This window comes from Entelurus aequoreus, linkage group LG11 (assembly GCF_033978785.1).
Source record: "Entelurus aequoreus isolate RoL-2023_Sb linkage group LG11, RoL_Eaeq_v1.1, whole genome shotgun sequence".
Lineage (NCBI taxonomy): Eukaryota > Metazoa > Chordata > Actinopteri > Syngnathiformes > Syngnathidae > Entelurus > Entelurus aequoreus.
This window is the reverse complement of record NC_084741.1, coordinates 70,488,178-70,512,913: the sequence shown is the minus strand read 5'-3', so window position 1 is coordinate 70,512,913 and position 24,736 is coordinate 70,488,178. Positions and strand designations below refer to the sequence as shown.

Sequence of the window (24,736 nt, the reverse complement as noted above, 5' to 3'; positions counted from 1 at the left end):
TACATTATTTACAATCCGGGGGGTGGGATGTGGAGGGGGTTAGGTTGGGTTGATATCAGCACTTCAGTCATCAACAATTATATCATCTGAGAAATGGACATTGTAACAGTGTAGGTCTCACTTGGTAGGATATGTACAGCGAGCAGTGAACATAGTGAGCTCAGAAAGCATAAGAACAAGTATATACATTTGATTATTTACCATCCGGGGAGGTGGGATGTGGTGGTGGGGGGGGGGGTTAGGTCCGGGTTGTAATTAAATGGAGGTGTTCTTTTAGTGCGGTTTCTTTTACACCTGTTGGGAGTGCATTCCGTATTGATGTGGCATAGAAGGAGAATGAGTTAAGACCTTTGTTAGATCGGAATCTGTTTTTTTCAACGTAGTTTGTGGAGCTCCCCCTGGTGTTGTCTAGAGCGGGAGGCAGCGTGCAGGTAAAAAGGTGTCTACCAAAAATAAACAAAAAGGTGAGTGCCCCTAAGAAAAGGCATTGAAGCTTAGGGAAGGCTATGCAGAACAAAACTAAAACTGAACTGGCTACAAAGTAAACAAAAACAGAATTCTGGACGACAGCAAAGACTTACTGTGGAGCAAAGACGGCGTCCACAGTGTACATCCGAACATGACATGACAATCAACAATGTCCCCGCAAAGAAGGATAAAAACAACTGAAATATTCCTGATTGCTAAAACAAAGTAAATGCGGGAAATATCGCTCCAAGGAAGACGTGAAACTGCTACAGGAAAATACCAAAAAAAGAGAAAAAGCCACCAAAATAGGAGCGCAAGACAAGAACTAAAACACTACACACAGGAAAACAGCAAAAAACTCCAAATAAGTCAGGGCGTGATGTGACAGGTGGTGACAGTACACCTACTTTGAGACAAGAGCTATAGTGATGCATGCTTGGTTATGGTTTAAAGTCATATCCAACAATTGCGACAATGACTTTTTACTGTCAACTGAGTTTCGTTTTTTTAATGATTTCTGCTGGTGGTGTGCCTCCGCATTTTTTCAACGCAAAAAAATGTGCCTTGGCTGACAAAAGGTTGAAATACACTGCAGTAAATAATAATAAATCCCATAATAACACAATGACTGTGGTGAATCATAAGAATAAAAAAAAAAGTGTGTTTTGTTTAACTTTATTAAAAACAATATGTTATAAACATTCTGCACTTTCATTACAGATGTGATACATAATAGAGCACAGGTGCCAAACTCAAGACCCCGGGGGCCAGATTTGGCCCGCCACATCCTTTTATGTGGTCCGCAAACTCCTGTAAATATCCACCAATAAATGCCTTATCTTTTCTTACTTCGTTTTTTTTTTTCAATTTTGACTGAAAAAATATATGTGCTGCATACCTTTCAAACTTCAATACTATCCAATATTGCAAGATTATCAATCATCATTTCAAAATGTTGTTTTTTTTTCAAAATAAAGTCTGCTTGACTTATGATTTCAAAGCAGGTTATCCATCCAATTGTACACTGTGAACATGACAAATATGTTGAGTTTTTACAGCATATTACTGTAAATTGAAAAAAAATCTACCCAGTTTTTTTTACAGTACATGCTATGGTTGTAGCTGTGGTTATATGGTGTTTTTTTATAGCATTTTACTGTAAATTGAAAAAAAACTACCCGTTTTTTTATGGTATAAGTTTACCGACTGAGCTACCAGTTTCTTACCGTAAAAAAAATTTGTTTTTTCCGTTTGTATTTGTAAATGGAAAAACGATACCACATTTTTTTTACGGTAAGAAACCTATATGTGTATATGTACACTACCGTTTAAAAGTTTGGGGTCACCCAAACAATTTTGTGGAACAGCCTTCATTTCTAAGAACAAGAATAGACTGTCGAGTTTCAGATGAATGTTCTCTTTTTCTGGCCATTTTGAGCGTTTAATTGACCCCACAAATGTGATGCTCCAGAAACTCAATCTGCTCAAAGGAAAGTCAGTTTTGTAGCTTCTGTAACGAGCTAAACTGTTTTCGGATGTGTGAACATGATTGCACAAGGGTTTTCTAATCATCAATTAGCCTTCTGAGCCAATGAGCAAACACATTGTACCATTAGAACACTGGAGTGATAGTTGCTGGAAATGGGCCTCTATACACCTATGTAGATATTGCACCAAAAACCAGACATTTGCAGCTGGAATAGTCATTTACCACATTAGCAATGTATAGAGTGTATTTCTTTAAAGTTAAGACTAGTTTAAAGTTATCTTCATTGAAAAGTACAGTGCTTTTCCTTCAAAAATAAGGACATTTCAACGTGACCCCAAACTTTTGAATGGTAGTGTATATATATGTATGTATGTATGTGTATGTATCAGTGACGTGCAGTCACTAGAGGCAGGTGTGGCCCCGCCTCACCTGCCATCATGGAAAGAAAAAAAATGTAGAAAGAAAAAAAATTAATTAAATTGTTATATGTATCCAGTGATTATACTATAAAGTTATTTTCCATTTAACTTCACCAGTTTTAGATTATTTTTATTCAAAATCGCTGAATTTTCACATTTGCCGTTCAAATACTGAGAAGAGACTTGCGGTGATCAGCAGCCAGTTGAGGCACGTCACTCAGTTGAACCTCACCATGGATCGCGGACTCGGCTAACTGCTGGCCTGCTGTGCAGTGAGACTGTATTGCTATATGAATTATATTATACATTTCCATAGTTTAGTTAGCTGAGGTATATAATGTACAGTGTATTTTGTCTACAACTGTATGTGTGTAACATATTTCTTGTGCTGAGCCATCATAAAACTGCTGCAAAGACACACTGGTTGAGGCTCGCAGTAATCCCGCCTCCTGGTGGTAGAGAATGCACTCCCGCACTTAAACTTTCCACGTGCAAGATTGAATCTATTGTAACCTATTTTTATGGGCTTTCCTCTTTGTGATGTTAAATTCCTGTTCTACGCTGTTATACAGTATATGCCTTGCGCTCTTATTTTGAAGGCGCTAAGAGCGGAAGTGATGACAAGTTGGAGTGGAGCGGAGGTTTTTGAAAGAAGGTCAATAAAGTGGTGCTCGTGTAAACTGGAGCCTCCGCGTTTATTATTTTGTAGTTTCCTACAGTACAGGCGACATTTATAAACCCTCGGTTACACTATTTAAAAAAGTTATTTAATAAGAAGCCAAGAAGTGCAAAAACAATAATGTTCGTGTTGGAGGAGTTGTGAATGACCGCAGGGCCACAACATTAGGTACACCTACAGACTGCAGCACGGATTTCATATTTCATTCATTCACAACTCCTCCAACACGAACATTATTGTTTTTGCACTTTTTGGCTTCTTATTAAATAACTTTTTTAAATAGATTCAATCTTGCACGTGGAAAGTTTAAGTGTGGGCTTTAGTCGATATAACACTCCCGTCAGGGGGTGCATTAATCCAGCACAACAGCGGCGCATGGACTTCATTTATAAGTAGAGGTAAGACCATAATAACGTTTTTTTTATTAAATGTGCTTTTTTGTGTGCTACAGTTTGTATGTGTAAAGTTAAAGTACCAATGATTGTCACACACACACTAGGTGTAATGAAATGTGTCCTCTGCATTTGACCCATCCCTTGATCACCCCCTGGGAGGTGAGGGGAGCAGTGGGCAGCAGCGGCGCCACGCCCGGGAATAATTTTTGGTGATTCAACCCCCAATTCCAACCCTTGATGCTGAGTGCCAATAAGGGAAGAATGCTGGTATGAGCTTTTAAACATAACCCGTTAACTGCTGCCAATCAAACGGTGAATAAGATACTCTTTAGGGTTCATATGTTTGTAAATCTGACTGATGAAGTCAGTGCCTCACCAGCCATGAACCTCACCGCACGTCACTGGTATGTATGTATGTATGTATGTATGTTAGAGTGTCCGCCCTGAGATTGGTAGGTTGTGAGTTCAAACCCCGGCCGAGTCATACCAAAGACTATAAAAAATTGGGAGCCATTACCTCCTTGCTTGACACTCAGCATCAAGGGTTGGAATTGGGGGTTAAATCACAAAAAATGATTCCCGGGCGCAGCCATCGCTGCTGCTCACTGCTCCCCTCACCTCCCAGGGGGTGATCAAGGGTGATGGGTCAAATACAGAGAATAATTTGTGTGCGTGTGTGTGTGACAATCATTGGTACTTTAACTTTAACGTAATATACTGTGTATAATAAATATATATATATATATATATATATATATATATGTATATATATATATATATATATATATTATTGCTGTTAGAAGTGGCCCTCTGAGGGCGGCCATACTTGCAATGAAAAGGAGTGTGAGTGTGGATTGAATAAAAAGCATTGGTTGAGGGCTCTAACCCAGATCTTGTGCTAAACCTAAGGATAAAATAAAAGTACAAAACACTTAAATGACAACAAAAGCGGACACTTAATTTAACCACAGCAATAAACACATTTTCTTAACTGCGCTTTTGTTTGAGTTTTGTTTCTTCCTTCCCATTCACGGGTTCTCCAGCTGGATTTCCTCCTCCACATTGTTGAGCACATCCTGGTAGGGGCCCACCGCTGTCTTGGAGTGATCGATCTGATCGTATATGGCGCAACACTCTTCCACATTGAGGCCCTGGGGATGAATAAGTTAAGAGCGTGTACAAACAATAAGTCGTACCAGCATAGAAAAAATGAGGAAAGACCTAAAAATACATTTGTATTGATTGAAATAATGTTTGGACTTATTCTTATTATTCCTTTTTTCTATTATACCAAAGTAATTGTGAATTTTCATTATTGTTTATCATTGCATCAGTTTAATAGAAGATCACAGAATTGTTCCATATCTAAAAAGTTCTTATTCTGGCCTTTAATTTGAGGTATGACTCGATACAGTTTGTCCGAAATACATTTTTGACCTCGCTACGATCACGATTTTTGCAACATTTACACAGATGCCTAGAGGGCGCTAACTTTCCAATGTATTTTAAGCGTTATATCCCGCCCTCTTACGGCTTCTACGACGTAATGACGTAACTACCTCCGTATGTAACATGTGCACGCGCATTAGCTTTGGGTGTTGTTAGCTAATGATAGCGCTTTGGATAGCTGTTAGCTGTCATTGAGTGTAAATTCCATCATAACAACAACATGACTGCAAATTGTTGTTTGCTTTTCTTGGACTGTTCTTGTGCAAACGCTCCCTGCATGTACGTGTTGACGGAAATATCACAAAACAATTATTTTGTTTGGGCCGGGTAAAAACAATATTTTATAAACTTAGTAATTGTGAAAAATATAGACAGTTTTAAAACAAATGCGTTCTGTTAAACTACAGGTGTCAAACTCAAGGCCTGAAAAACACCTGGAAATGATATGTGTCAATAAAGTACCTAATATTTTCTCACTAAATGTAATGGATTTTTTTTCATTTTGACAGAAAAATATATGTACTGCTCGAAATTGCATGGCTTGTAAACTTTAATAGTATCCATTATTGCAACAAATATTACAGTATATTATCATACTTTCCATTTTGTCAAAATAAACATATTTAACTTTACAGCAAACTACCCATCAAATTAATAAAAATGACAATACATTTTACATTGTTCTTTACAGTAAATTGAAAAAAAAATACTTCTGTTTTTTTGCGTTAAAATTCGGTTGAGTGAGCTGCCAGTTTTTGACTGTAAAATCTACGGTTGTGGTTTTTAACGGTGTATTTCTGTAAATGGAAAGACGGTACATTTGTTTTTACGGTAGAAAAACTGGCAGCGAAGTTGCCGGAATAAAAAAAAGAACTTGTACGGTTTTTCCATAAACAATATAGTGTTGTAAAAACCAATGTCAATTCAACACAAAAATTCTGTCAACAAAGCTGCCAGCTTTTTCCGTAAAAATCCCCCCAAAAAACAGTGAATAATAAATAATAATAATAATAGATTGCATTTGTAAAAGCACTTTACATTGAGCAAAGTGCTACAGTGCATTAAAAAAAAATAAAAAATACAACGCTAGAACCGCAAATAGCTGCCCCCAACAAGTAAAATAAATAGTAACAAAAATAGTGGAACAGTGGTACTGTTTATTCCATTTACCGTAAAATGTTGTAAAAATAAATAAATAATATAAACACTATATTTGACAGTGAGATTTTGTAAATGTAAAGTTTTTACTGTAAAATCGACAGTCTACTTAAAACAATTTATATAATTAATAATGAAATCCAGAGGCAAATTCCTACATTATTCACTGTTACATGTGGCCCTCTGATGGCAGCCATAACTGCCATGTGGCCCTCAATGAAAACCACTTTGACATCCCTGTGTTGATAAACCATTGTCAGTAACTACGGTATAAGCGAGTCGGTGGTGTTCTTGTTATTTTATCGTTTGCTTAAGTTTGTAAGTGGTTTCTTGCACATGCATGATGTAAATAAAAGAAAGACCTGATAGATGTTCTCCTCTTCCCTCCTGGCCTTTGTCTTCTGCAGCGCACTGAGTTGCTTGGACTGCGATAAAAAAAAGAAGTGCCTTTGAGAGTCTTCACTTTAAACATGCTAAAAGTGGTCCAGTGTAGTTAAGACAGGCCCATCCATTGAATGAAAGTTTAGAGACGACTTCTCATTTAATAGAATGAAAAAGCGTCTTCACAGTTTAGACGACTACGACTGTGACCAGAGTTACTGTGGACAAAGCAAATAGTTACTAGTCTTAGTCGGATTTCATTTTGTCATATTTAAAATGATATATATAGTTTTAAAATAAAAAAGTGACAGGCTCCAGCACCCCCCGCGACCCTAAAAAGGGACAAGCGGTAGAAAAATGGATGGATGGATAGTTTAAAAAAGTATATATACACTTTATACAGTCATATGTCTTATAGGCTATAGTTTCTTATCATAATAATTATATCATCAATATTCTCTTCATAATAATAAAATAGTAGTATATTGTTTAGTGCCATTTTAATTGTTTTATTTGATGTGTTGATGACAATAAAGAGTTCAGTGTTTCCCACACATTCATTTATTTGTGGCGGCCCGCCACGAAAGAATTACATCCGCCACAAATAAAAATAAAAATTTTTTTTGTTTTTTTTGTTTTGTTTTTTTGTCCTGTCTAGCTTCTCAGGTAAATCATATAGTTGATGTAGATGCCCATATAAGCTGTTCAGATTTACTTTACAAAAGAGAAGTGTAGGATACTTCTCTTGTTGCCTTATTTGTATTTGACCACTACTGTTTTCTGTTTATTTGTTACTGACTGTGGCAGGACACCTCTACTTCTGTTTCACTTTATGTTGCTGGTAAATAATATGGTTGTAGTAGTAGGCTAAAGTTAAATTATTTAGTATGCACTAATTAAAGGGGCAGAGCTTTAAGAGACATTTTAGCTTTTATATTTTATAAGATATATTTTTTGTAAGAACCACAATTAATAAATATATTTCAGTGAATAACTTATTGTTCAAATCTGTATATAAATATGTACATAAAGTGTTGTAATTATATTGTAAAATGGATGGATGGATGGACGTTTAAAACAAAACGCTTATTATTAATTAGTAAGTATACATTTTGTAGCCTTTTTAGAGAAAATCATATAATTGTAGTAAATTATGCAAATTACTCGATGATGTCATGGTGACCACGCCCATAGCCACGCCCCCACCGCCACAGGTATCTTGGCAGTTTATGGGAAACACTGGAGTTCTATTATATTCTTGTTTTCTTTTTATAGAAAATGCAATTAAGATGACAAATATGTTATTTCAATGTCAATCTTCTTACAAAAAATATTACTTAAAAATGTTTTCATAAATTAAAAATATGCTTGTTATTTTTATGTCGATTTGTGTTTACTCAGTTTTTTATTTTGTTTGTAGTATTACTGGTGTTTTCTTCTTAAAAATGCAAATAAAAGTATTGTTTTTATGCTTTTTAATTTTTCTGTTTTCATTTAATGTTAGTTGTATTTATTATTTTTTTATTAAAAAAAACAATTATGGTATTTTCATTCAATTAAAAAAAAGAAATGTGTCTAATTTATTTAGATTTGTTTTTTCCCCAATATTATTAGTAGTAAAAATACAAATAAATTAATATAATCGTATTTTCTTGTCATTTCTTCTTTTCATTTTTAATGTATGATTGAATTCATTTTCATCATAATGATTTTTTTTAAATAATAAAAATTGAATTTGTCCCATTTGATTTTTTGTGTAGTACTAAAAAAAACACAAATAAATACATACAATTAACATATTATTTTTTGTCAATTTGAATTTATTATAAATGGGGCGGTATGGCGTAGTGGGTAGTGCTGTGCTAGAAACCTGAGGGTTGCAGGTTCGCTCCCCGCCTCTTGACATCCAAATCGCTGCCGTTGTGTCCTTGGGCAGGACACTTCACCCTCGCCCCCGGTGCCGCTCACACTGGTGAATGAATGATAGGTGGTGGTCGGAGGGGCCGTAGGCGCAAACTGGCAGCCTCGCTTCCGTCAGTCTACCCCAGGGCAGCTGTGGCTACAAATGTAGCTTACCACCACCAGGTGTGAATGAAGGATGGATTCCCACTTGAGCGCTTTGAGTATCTAACAATAGAAAAGCGCAATATAAAATCTAATCCATTATTATTATTATTAAATTGTATTTTTATCATGTTTTTTAATAACAAAAAATTAAGTTTGTTTAATTTTAATTCATTTGTCTTTTATTTTTTACCACTTTTACCAATACTACTAGTGGTAAAATATAAAAAAATAATTACAATTAACATATTATTTCTGATTATCTTTAAATAGATTATTATTACATTAGATCATTTTTATCATAATAATTTACAAAAAATGTTTCTATTTTTATTTTATTTTTTCTGATTTGTACCAATATTAGTAGTAAAAACAAAAACAAATAAATGACTACAATAATATTTTCTTGTCATTTTGTCTTTTAATTTGATTCATGATTGAATTTATTTTTATCATAATGATTTTTTTTAGATAACAAAAAATTGAATTTTTCCCAATTGATTTTATTTGTGTTTTTGTTTCATTACCCTTAGTAGTAGTAAAAGACAACAAATAAATAAATACAATTAATATCTTCTTTCTTGTCAATTTGAATTGATTATAAATGTTATTTTTATCATGTTTTTTTAATAACAAAAAATGAAGTTTGTTAAAAAAAAAAGACAAATGATTTAAAATTAAACACTTTTACCAAAACTAGTAGTAGAAAAACAAATAAATAATTACAATTAACATATTTCTGATTAACTTTAATTAGATTATTATTACATTAGATTATTTTTATCATAATCATTTACAAAAAAATTGTCTCTTTTATTTCTGATTTGTACCAATATTATTAGTTTAAAAAAATACAAATAAACGAATATAATATTTTCTTGTCATTTCTTCTTTTAATTTGATTTATAATTGAATACATTTTATCATAATGATTTGTTTTAAATAAGAAAAAAAATTGAGTTTGTCCCATTTGATTTTATTTGTGTTTTTGTTCCATTATTACTATTAGTAGTAGTAAAAAACCCAACAAATAAATACATACAATTAACATATTCTTGTCAATTTTAATTTATTATTGATTTTATTTTTATCATCTTTTTTAATAACAAAAAATGAAATTTGTTTACCAAAAAGGGACAAGCGGTAGGAATGGATGGATGGATGGATGGAAATTTTTTTAATTTGAATTTGTCTTTTTTTTAAAATTTTTTACCACTTTTACCAATACTAGTAGTAGTAAAATATAAATAAATAATTACAATTAACATATTATTTCTGATTATCTTTAGATTATTTTTACATTAGATTATTTTTATCCTAATAATTTACAAAAAAATTGTCTATTTTTTATTTAGTTTTTGGTTTTGTAGCAATATTAGTAGTAAAAAAAATACAAATAAATGAATATAATAATATTTTATTGTCATTTTTTCTTTTAATTTGATTTATTATTGAATTCATTGTTATAATGATTTGTTTTAAATAACAAAAAAAAGGAATTTGTCCCATTTGATTTTGTTTTTTTGTTACATCATTGTCATTAGTAGTAGTAAAAAACAACACAAAAATAAATACAATTAACATATTGTTTCTTGTAAATTGCCTTTTTATCATGTTGTGGAAGACTTGCTCTTCCGGGTTCTTCAGACCACCAATTACGGACATGACTGCCTCGTTCAGCTTTCTGAACGATGATTTATTTTGCAATAAATGTTTTTTGGTGTTAGTTTTCAGTCATTTCTGACCGTCTCGCCCTCAGTCTCGTTCGTGCTCGGGTTTTCTCTCCACCATCAACAACTCCTCTCCTTCCCGGCTGCTGCTCTTTAACAGATAAGCCAGCCCAGGTGTGCCATCTACGCACCTGTCGCTAATCTCGAAACCGGTCCTGGCACACCTCGCTTCGCTGCAGGTCCGCAGGCCACGCCCCCCCACACATGTTTAATAGCAAATAATGAAATTTGTTTAATTAGTCTTTTTTATACCACTTTTACCAATAATAGAAGTAGTAAAATATAAATAAATAATTACATTTAACATTATTTCTGATTATTTTTAATTAGATTATTTTTTATCATAATATTTAACCAAAAAAAGTTTATTTTAATTGTATTTCTGATTTGTACCAATAGTAGTAAAAAAAATAAAATAAACAAAATTAACCTATTATTTATTGTCATTTTTTAAATTTTGATTTGATATTAATGTTATTATAATGATTTAAAAAAAACAATATTACTGTAAAAAAAACCCAACACAAATGGCCTCTGTGGTGGACGTCAGACACTTCTAATCTAGTATGTTAACCACATTGATAAACTATGGAATTTAGCCATGACTCCACACTACATTTGTCACAAAAATGCATCCGTGCTGACCTTAAAGAGGAGAGCGACTGAAGGCACGAGGACACAAAGGAAAAGCAAAAGTCCCTCTGCCATCAGGATGTCGTTTTTGGTCTTTTCGCTGAGGTTTATCGTCTTCTTCAGCGGCTCTGGAAGACGCACATGTAAAAAAAAAAAAAAAAAAAGTGTTGTTAAAGCGCGGTTACTCATTAAAATGGTTGCGTCATCATCAACTTAGAACAAGGTCCATGAATGAACAATTGCTAGTTAGCTAAATCTTATTGCAATCATAATCCCCCCTTTTTTTTCCTTTTTTTTTAGCTTGTTTCACATCTGCACTTAATGAGATTAGGCTGGGGAAAAAAAGACATTCCACTCTGAGAACGGCCTCCGCTTAGCAGGCCGTGAAAGGAGAGCACAACACATGAACTCAAGGATGTCCGCAGCTACATTTTTAACTGTCCGCGGCAATTTTCCACTTAAAAAAACCCTCCAAAAACATAAAAAGTGGAATAAAAAGAGCAACCAGGTGTAATGTAACGAGAAAATGTTGCAATATTGACACTAATTGCACAAAATTGTCATTGCTGAAAAAAGAATAAAAACATATCATCGATGGACAAATTTGAAGTTGGTCAATAGATTTAAGCACTGAAAGTAAAAATAATATAAATTGAATTACAAAACCCAAAACCAGTGAAGTTGTAAATGGTAAATAAAAACAGAATACAATGATTTGCAAATCCTTTCCAACTTATATTCAATTGAATAGACTGCAGAGACAAGATTTTGCAAATATTAGCTCATTTGGAATTTCATGCCTGCAACATGTTTCAAAAAAGCTGGCACAAGTGGCAAAAAAGACAAGAGAAAGTTGAGGAATGCTTGTCAAACACTTATTTGGAGCATCCCACAGGTGAGCAGGCTAATTGGGGACAGGTGGGTGCCATGATTGGGTATAAAAGCAGCTTCCATGAAATGCTCAGTCGTTCACAAACAAGGATGGGGCGAGGGTCACCACTTTGTGAACAAATGCGCGAGCAAATTGTGTAAGAACAACATTTCTCAACCAGCTATTGCAAGGAATTTAGGGATTTCACCATCTACGCTCCGTAATATCATCAAAAGGTTCAGAGAATCTGGATAGATCACTGCAAGGCCAGATACCAACATTGAACGCCCGTGACCTTCGATCCCTCAGGCAGTACTGCATCAAAAACCGACATCAGTGTGTAAAGGACATCACCACATGAACACTTCAGAAAACCAATGCCAGTAGCTACAGTTTGTCGCTACATCTGTAAGTGCAAGTTAAAACTCTACTATGCAAAGCCAAAGCCATTTATCAACAACACCCAGAAACGCCGCCGGCTTCGCTGGGCCCGAGCTCATCTAAGATGGACTGATGCAAAGTGGAAAAGTGTTCTGTGGTCTGACCAGTCCACATTTCAAATTATTTTTGGAAACTGTGGACGTCGTGTCCTCCGGAACAAAGAGGAAAAGAACCATCCGGATTGTTCTAGGCGCAAAGTTGAAAAGCCAGCATGTGTGATGGTATGGGGGTGTATTAGTGCCCAAGACATGGGTAACTTACACATCTGTGTAGGCACCATTAATGCTGAAAGGTACATACAGGTTTTGGAGCAACATATGTTGCCATCCAAGCAACGTTATCATGGACGCCCCTGCTTATTTCAGCAAGACAATGCCAAACCACGTGTTACAACAGCGTGGCTTCATAGTAAAAGAGTGCAGGTACTAGACTGGCCTGCTTGTAGTCCAGACCTGTCTCCCATTGAAAATGTGTGGCGCATTACGAAGCCTAAAATAGCACAAGGGAGACCCCCGGACTGTTGAACAACTTAAGCTGTACATCAAGCAAGAATGGGAAAGAATTCCACCTGAAAAGCTTCAAAAATGTGTCTCCTCAGTTCCCAAACCTTTACTGAGTGTTGTTAAAAGGAAAGGCCATGTAACACAGTGGTAAAAATGCCCCTGTGCTGACTTTTTTGCAATGTGTTGCTGACATTACATTCTAAGTTAATGATTATTTGCAAAACAAAATTAAGTTTCTCAGTTGGAACTTTAAATATCTTGTCTTTGCAGTCTATTCAATTGAGTATAAGTTGAAAAGTATTTGCAAATGATTGTATTCTGTTTTTATTTACCATTTACACAACGTGCCAACTTCACTGCTTTTGGGTTTTGTATGATTAATTTTAAACACTTTTGAGTGGGGTGCCTTTTAGATCCCTGATTTTGTTTAACTGTCATTGTTCAAAAAAATAATAATGAATTATGAATAGAGATGTCCGATAATATCGGCCTGCCAATATTATCGGCCGATATATGCGTTAAAATATAATATCGGAAATTATCGGTATCGTTTTTTTTATTATCGGTATCGTTTTTTTTTGGTTGTTTTTTTAATTAAATCAACATAAAAAACACAAGATACACTTACAATTAGTGCACCAACCCAAAAAACCTCCCTCCCCCCATTTACACTCATTTGTTTCTTTATGTTATTAATATTCTGGTTCCTACATTATATATCAATATATATCAATACAGTCTGCAAGGGATACAGTCCGTAAGCACACATGATTGTGCGTGCTGCTGCTCCACTAATAGTACTAACCTTTAACAGTTAATTTTACTCATTTTCATTCATTACTAGTTTCTATGTAACTGTTTTTATATTGTTGTACTTTCTTTTTTATTCAAGAAAATGTTTTTAATTGATTTATCTTATTTTACAAATTTTTTGTCCAAATTAGGCATAATAATGTGTTAATTCCACGACTGCATATATCGGTTGATATCGGTATCGGTTGATATCGGTATCGGTAATTAAAGAGTTGGACAATATCGGAATATCGGATATCGGCAAAAAGCCATTATCGGACATCCCTAATTATGAATCATTTACCTGTTTACGGTTCCAATTACTTCACATTAAATATATAATTTTTCAAAAAATTGGGTGCTATTTTTTGTGGTATTCTTTAAAAAAAAAAAAAAAAAGCTTAAAATAATATAAAAAAATGACTTTATGGTAACAGATAGATCTGAAGTTTGAGTTGATATGTTAATATTTGATTTATTTTTTGATGCTTTTGACGTTCACAATATATATTGTATTGGTTTTGTACATGACAAATATTCAAATTAAAATGGCCCCTGCATGCTTTTGTTTTTCAGTGTGTGGCCCTCAGTGGAAAAAGGTTGGCCACCCCTTCATTAGCTCAACTACTTTTACGTAGCGTGTCTTTAACAGGATTTATGTGGACCACACTTCAGTTTAACCAGCCTCTACTTCTACATAGCGTGTCTTTAACAGGATTTATGTCTTAGACGTGCTTACCGTAGACCTGCAGGTAGGTGCCGTGCGTGATGACATCAGTGGCGTTGAGCCGGCAGCGGTACAGCCCGCCGTCGCTCAGCCGGGCCTCGGTCAGCATCAGGGTGCCGCAGGTGACGCGGCGGTAGATTCTTTGGCCCGCGGTCACCATGTTCGACGCCACCACCGGATTCGGGCCTGAGGCGGCGTCTTCCTTGATCCAGGCGGTTTGGACCGAGTCCTGGTCGGTCCAGAAGCAGCACTCCAGGACGGCGGTGTGAAAGAGTCGGACCCTCAGCCATGGCCTGTCCGCCTCGATGCTCACCCTCCCAGCTGCTAAGACCACTACGCAGGAAGCACACCTCATTAATACTCATAACAACACACCTCGCTAATAACACAGCTTACATCTGACCCAGTAAAAATGCCACACCCTGCACTTTACAATGATTGCATGAGATGAAAATTGTAAACAATAGACCAGGGGTGTCCAAAGTGCGGCCCGCAGCTAATTGTTTACCGGCCCGCCACACATTCTGCAAAAATTGCAGAGTTGATAATATTGCAAAAATTTAAAAAAACATTAAGAAAAAGTGGAATGAGGTGAAATCTAACAAGAAAAAGTTGCAATGTTGACACAAAGCTGCCATGCAGGCTGTTTTTTTTATATTTTGTCTTTGTTTATTTTTCTTTTTTTTGCCACTGCTAAAAATTTTTTTTTTTAAAAAGACTAAAAATCCATGTTATAATGAATTATTACTTAAAAAATATCACTTTAAAATGTTTTATGTGGAAAAATATTGCATATTTTGTGTGGTTGCCATAAAAAAAAACATCAAAGTTTTATTTGACAAAAGAGCATAATACAAACAAAATAATAGTTCAAACTAGAGACGCCGATATATGCGTTAAAATGTAATATCGGAAATTATCAGTATCGTTTTTTTTTATTATCGGTATCGTTTTTTTTTTTTTTTAATTAAATCCACATAAAAAACACAAGATACACTTACAATTAGTGCACCAACCCAAAAAACCTCCCTCCCCCATTTACACTCATTCACACAAAAGGGTTGTTTCTTTCTGTTATTAATATTCTGGTTCCTACATTATATATCAATATATATCAATACAGTCTGCAAGGGATACAGTCCGTAAGCACACATGATTGTGCGTGCTGCTGCTCCACTAATAGTACTAACCTTTAACAGTTAATTTTACTCATTTTCATTCATTACTAGTTTCTATGTAACTGTTTTTATATTGTTGTACTTTCTTTTTTATTCAAGAAAATGTTTTTAATTGATTTATCTTATTTTACAAATTTTTTTAAAAAGTACCTTATCTTCACCATACCTGGTTGTCCAAATTAGGCATAATAATGTGTTAATTCCACGACTGCCTATATCGGTTGATATCGGTATCGGTTGATATCGGTATCGGTAATTAAAGAGTTGGACAATATCGGAATATCGGATATCGGCAAAAAGCCATTATCGGACATCCCTAGTTCAAACGTAAAATCGACAGATATATCTGAAGTTGATCTCGTAATTTAAGTGTTAAAAGTTTTTAAAAAAAAACAATAAAAATGTATCACTTTATGAGTGGGGGACCTTTTGGATCCCAAATATATTTAGTAGGATTTTATTTAACTTTTCACTGTGATTACTCAAAAATAATAAATAATTAAAATCAATGGTGTCCTGCATTATTGATCTTTTAGGGCTCTAATTACTAAATACTGCATATTTCAGTTTTACTATAAAAAACAAAGTTGTCTTTGACAGAAAAGGCATACATTATTTTTTTTTTTTTTTTTACTTTATATCAACCTCAAGTTGATATAGAGATTTACTGTAAGTGTTAAATTAAAAAAATAATAATAATTTGACTTATTTTTAACAGTTTAATGATTGAGACCCTTTATGGTCCCAGGGAGCCCTAAAGGTTAAAAAAAAAAAAAAAAATTCATATATTTTGTTAAGGTTTGAAAATGAAAAATATCAAAATGGCCCCCGCATGCTTGAATTTTTCCGTGTGCGGCCCTCAGTGGAAAAAGTTTGGACACCCCTGCAATAGACGCACCTCATCTTAAAGTTGTTGTGTTTCGAACTAAAAAGAAAAAGAAAAAAAAAACCCTGCTACATGCTAGATTAGACATGTCATTTAGACCGATTGGTACCGGGCCGCACAAGAATTAAAAAAAAAAATTAAAAAAAAAATTAAAATTATGAAATCAACATAAAAAACACAATATATACATTATATATCAATATAGATCAATATAGCCTGCAGGGATACAGTCCGTAAGCACACATGATTGTATTTATTTATGTAAAAAAAATAAAAATAAAAAATAAAAATAAAATTTTTTTTTTTAAAATACACTCCCCCTCCCCCCACCGGTCCGTGGGACAAATTTTCAAGCGTTGACCGGTCCGCAGCTACAAAAAGGTTGGGGACCACTGCTTTAGACCAGTGTTTTTCAACCACTGCCACGGCACTGTGGAGATGATCTAATTTCACCTATTTGGGTTAAAAATATGTTTTTTGCAAAGCAGTAATTATAGTCTGCAAATGATGTGTTGTTGTTGAGTGTCGGTGCTGTCTAGAGCTCGGCAGAGTAACCATGTAATACTCTTCCATATCAGTAGGTGGCAGCCGGTAGCTGATTGCTTTGTAGATGTCGGAATCAGCGGGAGGCAGTGTGCAGGTAAAAAGGTGTCTAATGCGTAAACCAAAAATAAACAAAAGGGTGAGTGCCCCTAAGAAAAGGCATTGGAGCTTAGGGAAGGCTATGCAGAAGGAAACTAAAACTGAACTGGCTACTAAGTAAACAAAAACAGAATGCTGGACGACAGCAAAGACTTACTGTGGAGTGTTAGAATAATCATGTATATATATTATCACACAATTTTAGTATGCTTAAAGTCCGTTGCTATAGTTATTAGCTATTGTGCTCAAGCTGTACTTTTTCTATCTGTGCAAGGACAAAACTTCTTGTCTGAGGGGTGGCCTCAGCTGCCGATGTTATCTTTGTTTTAGCCCGCTAGCAGCCAAGGACTTCAAGGACCTCAACGAAGATAAGACGACAGCACGCAGGCGAAGCAGAGACAAGGCCCCCAGCACATTCCGTCACGTATTGTGCGTACTGGAGATGCTTTGCATGATATATGTGACCACTCCTTTTAGAGGCGGCCTCAGTGATGTTGACTGTGGAACTCCTGAATAAATAGAGGGACGCGGGAGCTGTACTTTAGAGCAGTGGTCCCCAACCACCGGGCCGCAGAAGAAATAAAAATAGAAAAAAATTAAAAAAAATGTATTTTTATTTTTATTAAATCAACATAAAAAACACAATGTATACATTATATATCAATATAGATCAATACAGTCTGCAGGGATACAGTCCGTAAGCACACATGATTGTATTTCTTTATTAAAAAAATAAAATAAAATAAAATAAATAAATAAAATAAAAACACCCCCCTTCCCCCCCCGGTCCGTGGGACAAATTTTCAAGCGTTGACCGGTCCGCAGCTACTAAAAGGTTGTGGACCACTGCTTTAGAGCGTAGGGCGAGACTGTGACAAAGTGTGCAGCTCCATGTGTTCTCCTCATGAGCTAAATTGAACTCTGTCTCTGCATGATTCCTTGCTTCTTGTCTGTTTAATAGATGTCATCAGTGTTTGAACCTGACATGGAGCAAAGACGGCGTCCACAGTGTACATCCGAACATGACGTGACGACCAACAATGTCCCCACAAAGAAGGATAAAAACAACTGAAATATTCTTGATTGCTAAAACAAAGTAGATGCGGGAAATATCGCTCAAGGGAAGACATGAAACTGCTACAGGGAATTACCAAAACAAGAGAAAAAGCCACCAAAATAGGAGCGCAGGACAAGAAGTAAAACAGTACACACAGGAAAACAGCAAAAAACTCGAAATAAGTCAGGGGGTGATGTGACAGGTGGTGACAGTACACCTACTTTGAGACAAGAGCTATATTGATGCATGCTTGGTTATGCTTTAAAGTCATATCCAACAATCGCGACAACGACTTTTTACTGTCAACCGAGTTTCGTTTTCAAAAGATTTCTGCTGGTGGTGTGCCTCCGCATTTCTTCAACGCAAAAAAATGTGCCTCGGCTCAAAAAAGGTTGAAAAACACAGATTTAGACTATTGTAATTCTCTCCGGGCTTCCCAAAAAGAAAAATAGAATGCAACGATTACTACAAAATGCTGACGAGGACCAGAGGTCCGGAGCACATTACACCAGTTTTAAAAGTCGCTGCATTGCCTTGCATCCGCCTAAGGGTCGATTTTAAACTTTTATTATTCAGTTTCGATCCAACAATTGCGACAACGACTTTTTACTGTCAACTGAGTTTTGTTTTTCAATGATTTCTGCTGGTGGTGTGCCTCCGCATTTCTTCAACGCATAAAATGTGCCTCGGCTCAAAAAAGGTTGAAAAACACCGATTTAGACTATTGTAATTCTCTCCGGGCTTCCCAAAAAGAAAAATAGAATGCAACGATTACTACAAAATGCTGACGAGGACCAGAGGTCCGGAGCACATTACACCAGTTTTAAAAGTCGCTGCATCTGCCTAAGGGTCGATTTTAAACTTTTATTATTCATTTTCGGTTTGTTTATTGAGTAGTCAGTTCCATTTCATACATGTAGTACATCACACACAGTCGTGGTCAAAAGTTGACATACACTTGTAAAGAACATGATGTCATGGCTGTCTTGAGTTTCCAATCATTTCTACAACTCTTATTTTGTTGTGATGTAGTGATTGGAGCACATACTCGTTTATCACAAAAAACATTCATGAAGTTTGGTTCTTTTATGAATCTCCTGAAAATGTGACCACAGAACTTTTCTCCAGAAGGTCTTATCTTTGTCCATGTGATGTCGGATGAAACAAAAATGGAGCTGTTTAGCCACAACACCCAGGAATATGTTTGGAGGAGAAAAGGTGAGGCCTTTAATCCCAGGAACACCATTCCTACCGTCAAGCATGGTGGTGGTAGTATTATTCTCTGGGGCTGTTTTGCTGCCAATGGAACTGGTGCTTTACAGAGAGTAAATGGGACAATGAAAAAGGAGGATTACCTCCAATTTCTTCAGGACAACCTAAAATCATCAGCCCGGAGGTTGGATCTTGGGCACAGTTGGGTGTTCCAACAGGACAACGACCCCAAACACACATCAAAAGTGGTAAAGGAATGGATGAATCAGGCTAGAATTAAGGTTTTAGAATGGCCTTCCCAAAGTCCTGACTTAAACGTGTGGACAATGCTGAAGAAACAAGTCCATGTCAGAAAACCAACACATTTTAGCTGAACTGCACCAATTTTGTCAAGAGGAGTGGTCAAAAATCCAAGCAGAAGCTTGTGGATGGCTACCAAAAGTGCCTTATTGCAGGTAAACTTGCCAAGGGACATGTAAGCAAATATTAACATTGCTGTATGTATACTTTTGACCCACATTTTCAGTAGACCCATAATAAATTCATAAAAGAACCAAACTTCATGAATGTTTTTTGTGACCAACAAGTATGTGCTCCAATCACTCTATCACACACAACAAAATAAGAGTTGTAGAAATGATTGGAAACTCAAGACAGCCATGACATCATGTTCTTTACAAGTGTATGTCAACTTTTGACCACGACTGTACAAACATATCTCCAGAGAACAGTCATGGGATCAACGGCAATATTATTATTTCACAATTTTTTTAAATTAAATTAAACATGGAAGAAGTATACATTGTTCGAATCCTACCTCTTTTACATAGTTACATTTAATAACATCCAGTTTCTTCCGAACCACATTTTATCACATTTATCTGGATTTACATAACTCCATTTGTTTAGGATAATGTGTTTACCTCAATAAATCATAAAGTACATTCATACTCACGAATCAAAACAATCCTAGACCTCACTACACCGAACCAACATACTAAACTAAACTTTTCTCCACAAAACTGAAAAAGTGGCTTAAGGAAAATCCGAAGTGCGAGCAATAGAACTAGGTGTAGTATGGGGCTAGGGATGATGTTCGAAACCGGTTCTCCCGGTTGTTCGATAAGAAAAGAACCGATTCCATGGACTCAAATCCCTTTTTGAGAACCGGTTCCCGTTATCGAAGCCACTATAGTAAAGAAAAAGAGTTGGTTCTTTATTCGAATCCCGTCCCACAGGAAATGCCCTGTGGGACATCACAGGAAATGACGTAGCTCAGTCTAATGACTGAGCTACGTCATTTTCACCTATAGTGATCACAGAGACAGGTTGTTTTTGTGTTACTGTATATATTTGTTTTTCTGAAAAATCCCACTTAATATACTTTGGGTAACAACAGTCAATATTTTTTTTTTTTAGGGGGGTAACCGTCAATATTTTTTAATTTATTTTATTTTATTTTTTTCTTATAAAATAAAAGTGAGCTTTTGTTAAACCAAATATTGTGTGTTTTTTTTCCATATACAACAACCTATCTGGATTCGATAAGAGAATCGATAAGTAGACATGTCCGATAATATCGGCCTGCCGATATTATCGGCCGATATATGCGTTAAAATGTAATATCGGAAATTATCGGTATCGCTTTTTTTTTATTATCGGTATCGTTTTTTTTTTGTTGTTTTTTTTAAAATTAAATCCACATAAAAAACACAAGATACACTTACAATTAGTGCACCAACCCAAAAAACCTCCCTCCCCCATTTACACTCATTCACACAAAAGGGTTGTTTCTTTCTGTTATTAATATTCTGGTTCCTACATTATATATCAATATATATCAATACAGTCTGCAAGGGATACAGTCCGTAAGCACACATGATTGTGCGTGCTGCTGGTCCACTAATAGTACTAACCTTTAACAGTTAATTTTACTCATTTTCATTCATTACTAGTTTCTATGTAACTGTTTTTATATTGTTGTACTTTCTTTTTTATTCAAGAAAATGTTTTTAATTTATTTATCTTATTTTACAAATTTTTAAAAAAAGTACCTTATCTTCACCATACCTGGTTGTCCAAATTAGGCATAATAATGTGTTAATTCCACGACTGCATATATCGGTTGATATCGGTATCGGTAATTAAAGAGTTGGACAATATCGGAATATCGGATATCGGCAAAAAGCCATTATCGGACATCCCTATCGATAAGGAATCGGTTCGATAAGAGGATTCGATAATGGGCTCGAACTCGATAATTTCTTATCAAACATCATCCCTATATGGGACCAATTATTTTATATGTATTTTTATTTTGTACTTGTCTTAATCTTTTTGTGTGTGTTTTTTCACTTTTCTTTAAAAGCCTAACCAGGGACGAGGGTTACAAATGAGTCTGATGTATTTGACGTGAGTTACCTATGGGTAGCAATGTTTCATTGTACTGTCCCTGTCAAGTAAATGAATAAAAATAACACTACATTGGTACAGTTTTTTCAAATGCTCAACGTTGGAACCGTGTTGGAGTTCATCACTCAGGCTGTTCCATATTTTCTCCCCACAGACTGAGACACAGAAACTTTTCCTTCTTCCAAGTGCTAAAGCGTGTTTATATTTTGCCGTTCCTCTGAGGTTAAACCCCACATCTCTTTGTGTGAAGGCACTCTGAATAATTGCAGGTCATTCTGCCTGCCACGGGTCTTCCATGTTTACCAAACACCAGAACAAAGACTCAGGTTGAGGCCACATTTAGCCACTATGGCCCCCACCTTTGGAACAGCCTGCTGGAGAGTCTCGGGACTGCAGACACCGTTGGTATTTTTATTTGTTTATTTTGAAAGGTTAGAGGCCCACCTTTTTAATCTGGCTTTTTACTAATCATTTTAAACTCTATTTAGGTTCTTTATTTGTATTCTAGCCTAATCTCATTATTCTATTATATTTTATTTATTGCTGTTATTATGACTATTATTCTTAGCATTTTATGTTTTTATTAATTTGTTATTTATATTATATTTTGAATATTATTTGATACATTATGGTAATTCTAGTTATTCCAGTGTGGGCGCCTCAAAGGTGAAGTTTTTCCGCAATCCCCCACTGACATGTCTTTTTGTTTTTTTCCTTTTAATGTCATTTAAAGCATTTTGTGTTACAACTCCCCTGTGTATGACAAGTACTGTAGAAAACATTTTCATTTATGGATTGAACAGAAAAAAAAACATTCTATTTTTTTGATGAATGCAATATTTAAAACTTTTTAAAAATATTTTATACTATTTCTTTAAGCCAATGAGTAAATATGGTAATAAAATATATATTATAATATATAAAACATATTTATATATATTATACAATATAATGATGTATATATATATATATTTATATATATATATATATACACACACACATATATATCCACACATATATATATATACATACATATATATACACACACACATATATATACACGTGTGTACATATACATATATATACATATATATATATACATATATATATATATATACATATACATATATATATATATACAGTATATGTATATACATATACACATATATATATACACATATATATATATAATAAAATATTAATAAAGACACATCTTTATGAATTAGTAGTTTAGATAAATGCTTTAATTAAAACAAAATATTGTATTGTGCCACATGACGGAGCTATTGAGTGAAGTCAATTAATTAAGATATAATTTATTATAAAAATTAATTAGAATTGAAAAACATTATCATCTATATTTCATGACTATAATTTATAAACAAATAAATGTAGTGGACCATACAGTTTTGTCAGCCAATCAGCAATGAAATATACATTTTAATTATATTTCTGTATTGCACATAAAATGATGTATTAAAAAGACAAAATAAATGAAGAAAATATTGTATTAATGATGTAGGCTACAATACCATGTGACTTGGCCAATCGCTTTCCCAAAATAACTTTAAATAGGAAATACGTCACTAAAAAAGCTTTGTTCTGTCTTTGTTGGGTTTTATAAAGTCTGTATTGTAATTGTCTTAAACTGGTCACAGTAGCATGACGACATGGAAGATGTGCATCAGTGCTCCAAAATGATTCATTGACATTTATATGTTTGAACTATTATAAAGAAATTCAATTGTAAAAAATGTGACTTACCAGCCGAGCTGCAGATGATAAAAACATGGATCGTTGCCATCTCTGTAGTGTATCAAATCCCCCTTGAAATGCTCCTCAACGCACAATAATCAGGTGTTGTGGCTGTGTGCGGTGTTGTGACTCCAGCCTGGTGTTGTCGTTCCCTGGCAGGATGCACGCTTCACAAGCTTTGTTGCATTTGCATCAACAAAAATAGCAGCATGCACTTAGAAAAAAGGCCATCTTAATATCCACAAAGATCAGAGTTTTTACTAGAGCATGTTCTAATACAGTACTATATTGCATGACAGCATGACATTGTCTTGCTGAAATAAGCAGGGGCGTCCATGAAAAAGACGTTGCTTGGATGGCAACATATGTTGCTCCAAAACCTGTATGTACCTTTCAGCATTAATGGCGCCTTCACAGATGTGTAAGTTACCCATGTATTTGGCACTAATACACCCCCATACCATCACAGATGTTGGCTTTTCAACTTCGCACCTACAACAGTCCAGATGGTTCTTTCCCTCTTTGGTCGGGAGGACACGACGTCCACAGTTTCCAAAAACAATTTGAAATGTGGACTCGTCAGACCACAGAACACTTTTCCACTTTGCATCAGTCCATCTTAGATGAGCTCGGGCCCATTGAAGCCGGCGGAGTTTCTGGGTGTTGTTGATAAATGGCTTTCGCTTTGCATAGTAGAGTTTTAACTTGCACTTACAGATGTAGCGACGAACTGTAGTTACTGACAGTGGTTTTCTGAAGTGTTCCTGAGCCCACGTGGTGATATCCTTTACACACTGATGTCGCTTTTTGATGCAGTACCGCCTGAGGGATCGAAGGTCAGTAATATCATGGCTTACGTGCGGTGATTTCTCCAGATTCTCTGAACCTTTTGATGATATTATAGACCGTAGATGGTGAAATCCCAGAATTCCTTGCAATAGCTGGTTGAGAAATGTTGTTCTTCAACTGTTGGACAATCACGCATTTGTTGACAAAGTGGCGACCCTCGCCCCGTCCTTGTTTGTGAATGACTGAGCATTTCATGGAAGCTGCTTTTATACCCAATCATGGCACCCACCTGTTCCCAATTAGCCTGTTCACCTGTGGGATGTTCCAAATAAGTGTTTGATGAGCATTCTTCAACTTTCTCAGTCTTCTTTGCCACTTGTGCCAGCTTTTTTGACACATGTCGCAGGCATCATATTCCAAATGAGCTAATATTTGCAAAAAATAACAAGGTTTTCCAGTTCGAACGTTAAGTATCTTGTCTTTGCAGTCTATTCAATTGCATATAAGTTCAAAAGTATTTGCAAATCATTGTATTCTGTTTTTATTTACCATTTACACAACGTGACAACTTCATTGCTGTTGGGTTTTGTAAATATTGTCATTTTT

The 24,736-nt window shown here is 35.1% G+C and overlaps 1 protein-coding gene across 1 annotated transcript; it reads right to left on the bottom strand.

The window, feature by feature from the left end:
* Positions 1–4,248: 4,248 nt before the first annotated feature.
* Positions 4,249–23,444, bottom strand: cd79a (CD79a molecule, immunoglobulin-associated alpha). Its single transcript, XM_062064358.1, has 5 exons — positions 23,351–23,444; positions 14,212–14,532; positions 10,878–10,993; positions 6,420–6,482; positions 4,249–4,601 (listed from the first exon to the last, which is right to left on the bottom strand). Exons 1-5 carry the CDS (start codon positions 23,388–23,390, stop codon positions 4,479–4,481), a joined length of 663 nt encoding a protein of 220 aa, XP_061920342.1. The 5' UTR covers positions 23,391–23,444; the 3' UTR covers positions 4,249–4,478.
* Positions 23,445–24,736: the final 1,292 nt, after the last annotated feature.

Excerpts from the sequence above, each read along its gene's own strand:
- cd79a (XM_062064358.1), bottom strand. The coding sequence starts at position 23,390 with ATGGCAACGATCCATGTTTTTATCATCTGCAGCTCGGCTG. Across the intron at positions 14,533-23,350 it reads TATCATCTGCAGCTCGGCTG|TGGTCTTAGCAGCTGGGAGG; the intron begins GTAAGTCACATT and ends CTTCCTGCGTAG. Across the intron at positions 4,602-6,419 it reads AAGAGGAGAACATCTATCAG|GGCCTCAATGTGGAAGAGTG; the intron begins GTCTTTCTTTTA and ends ATTCATCCCCAG.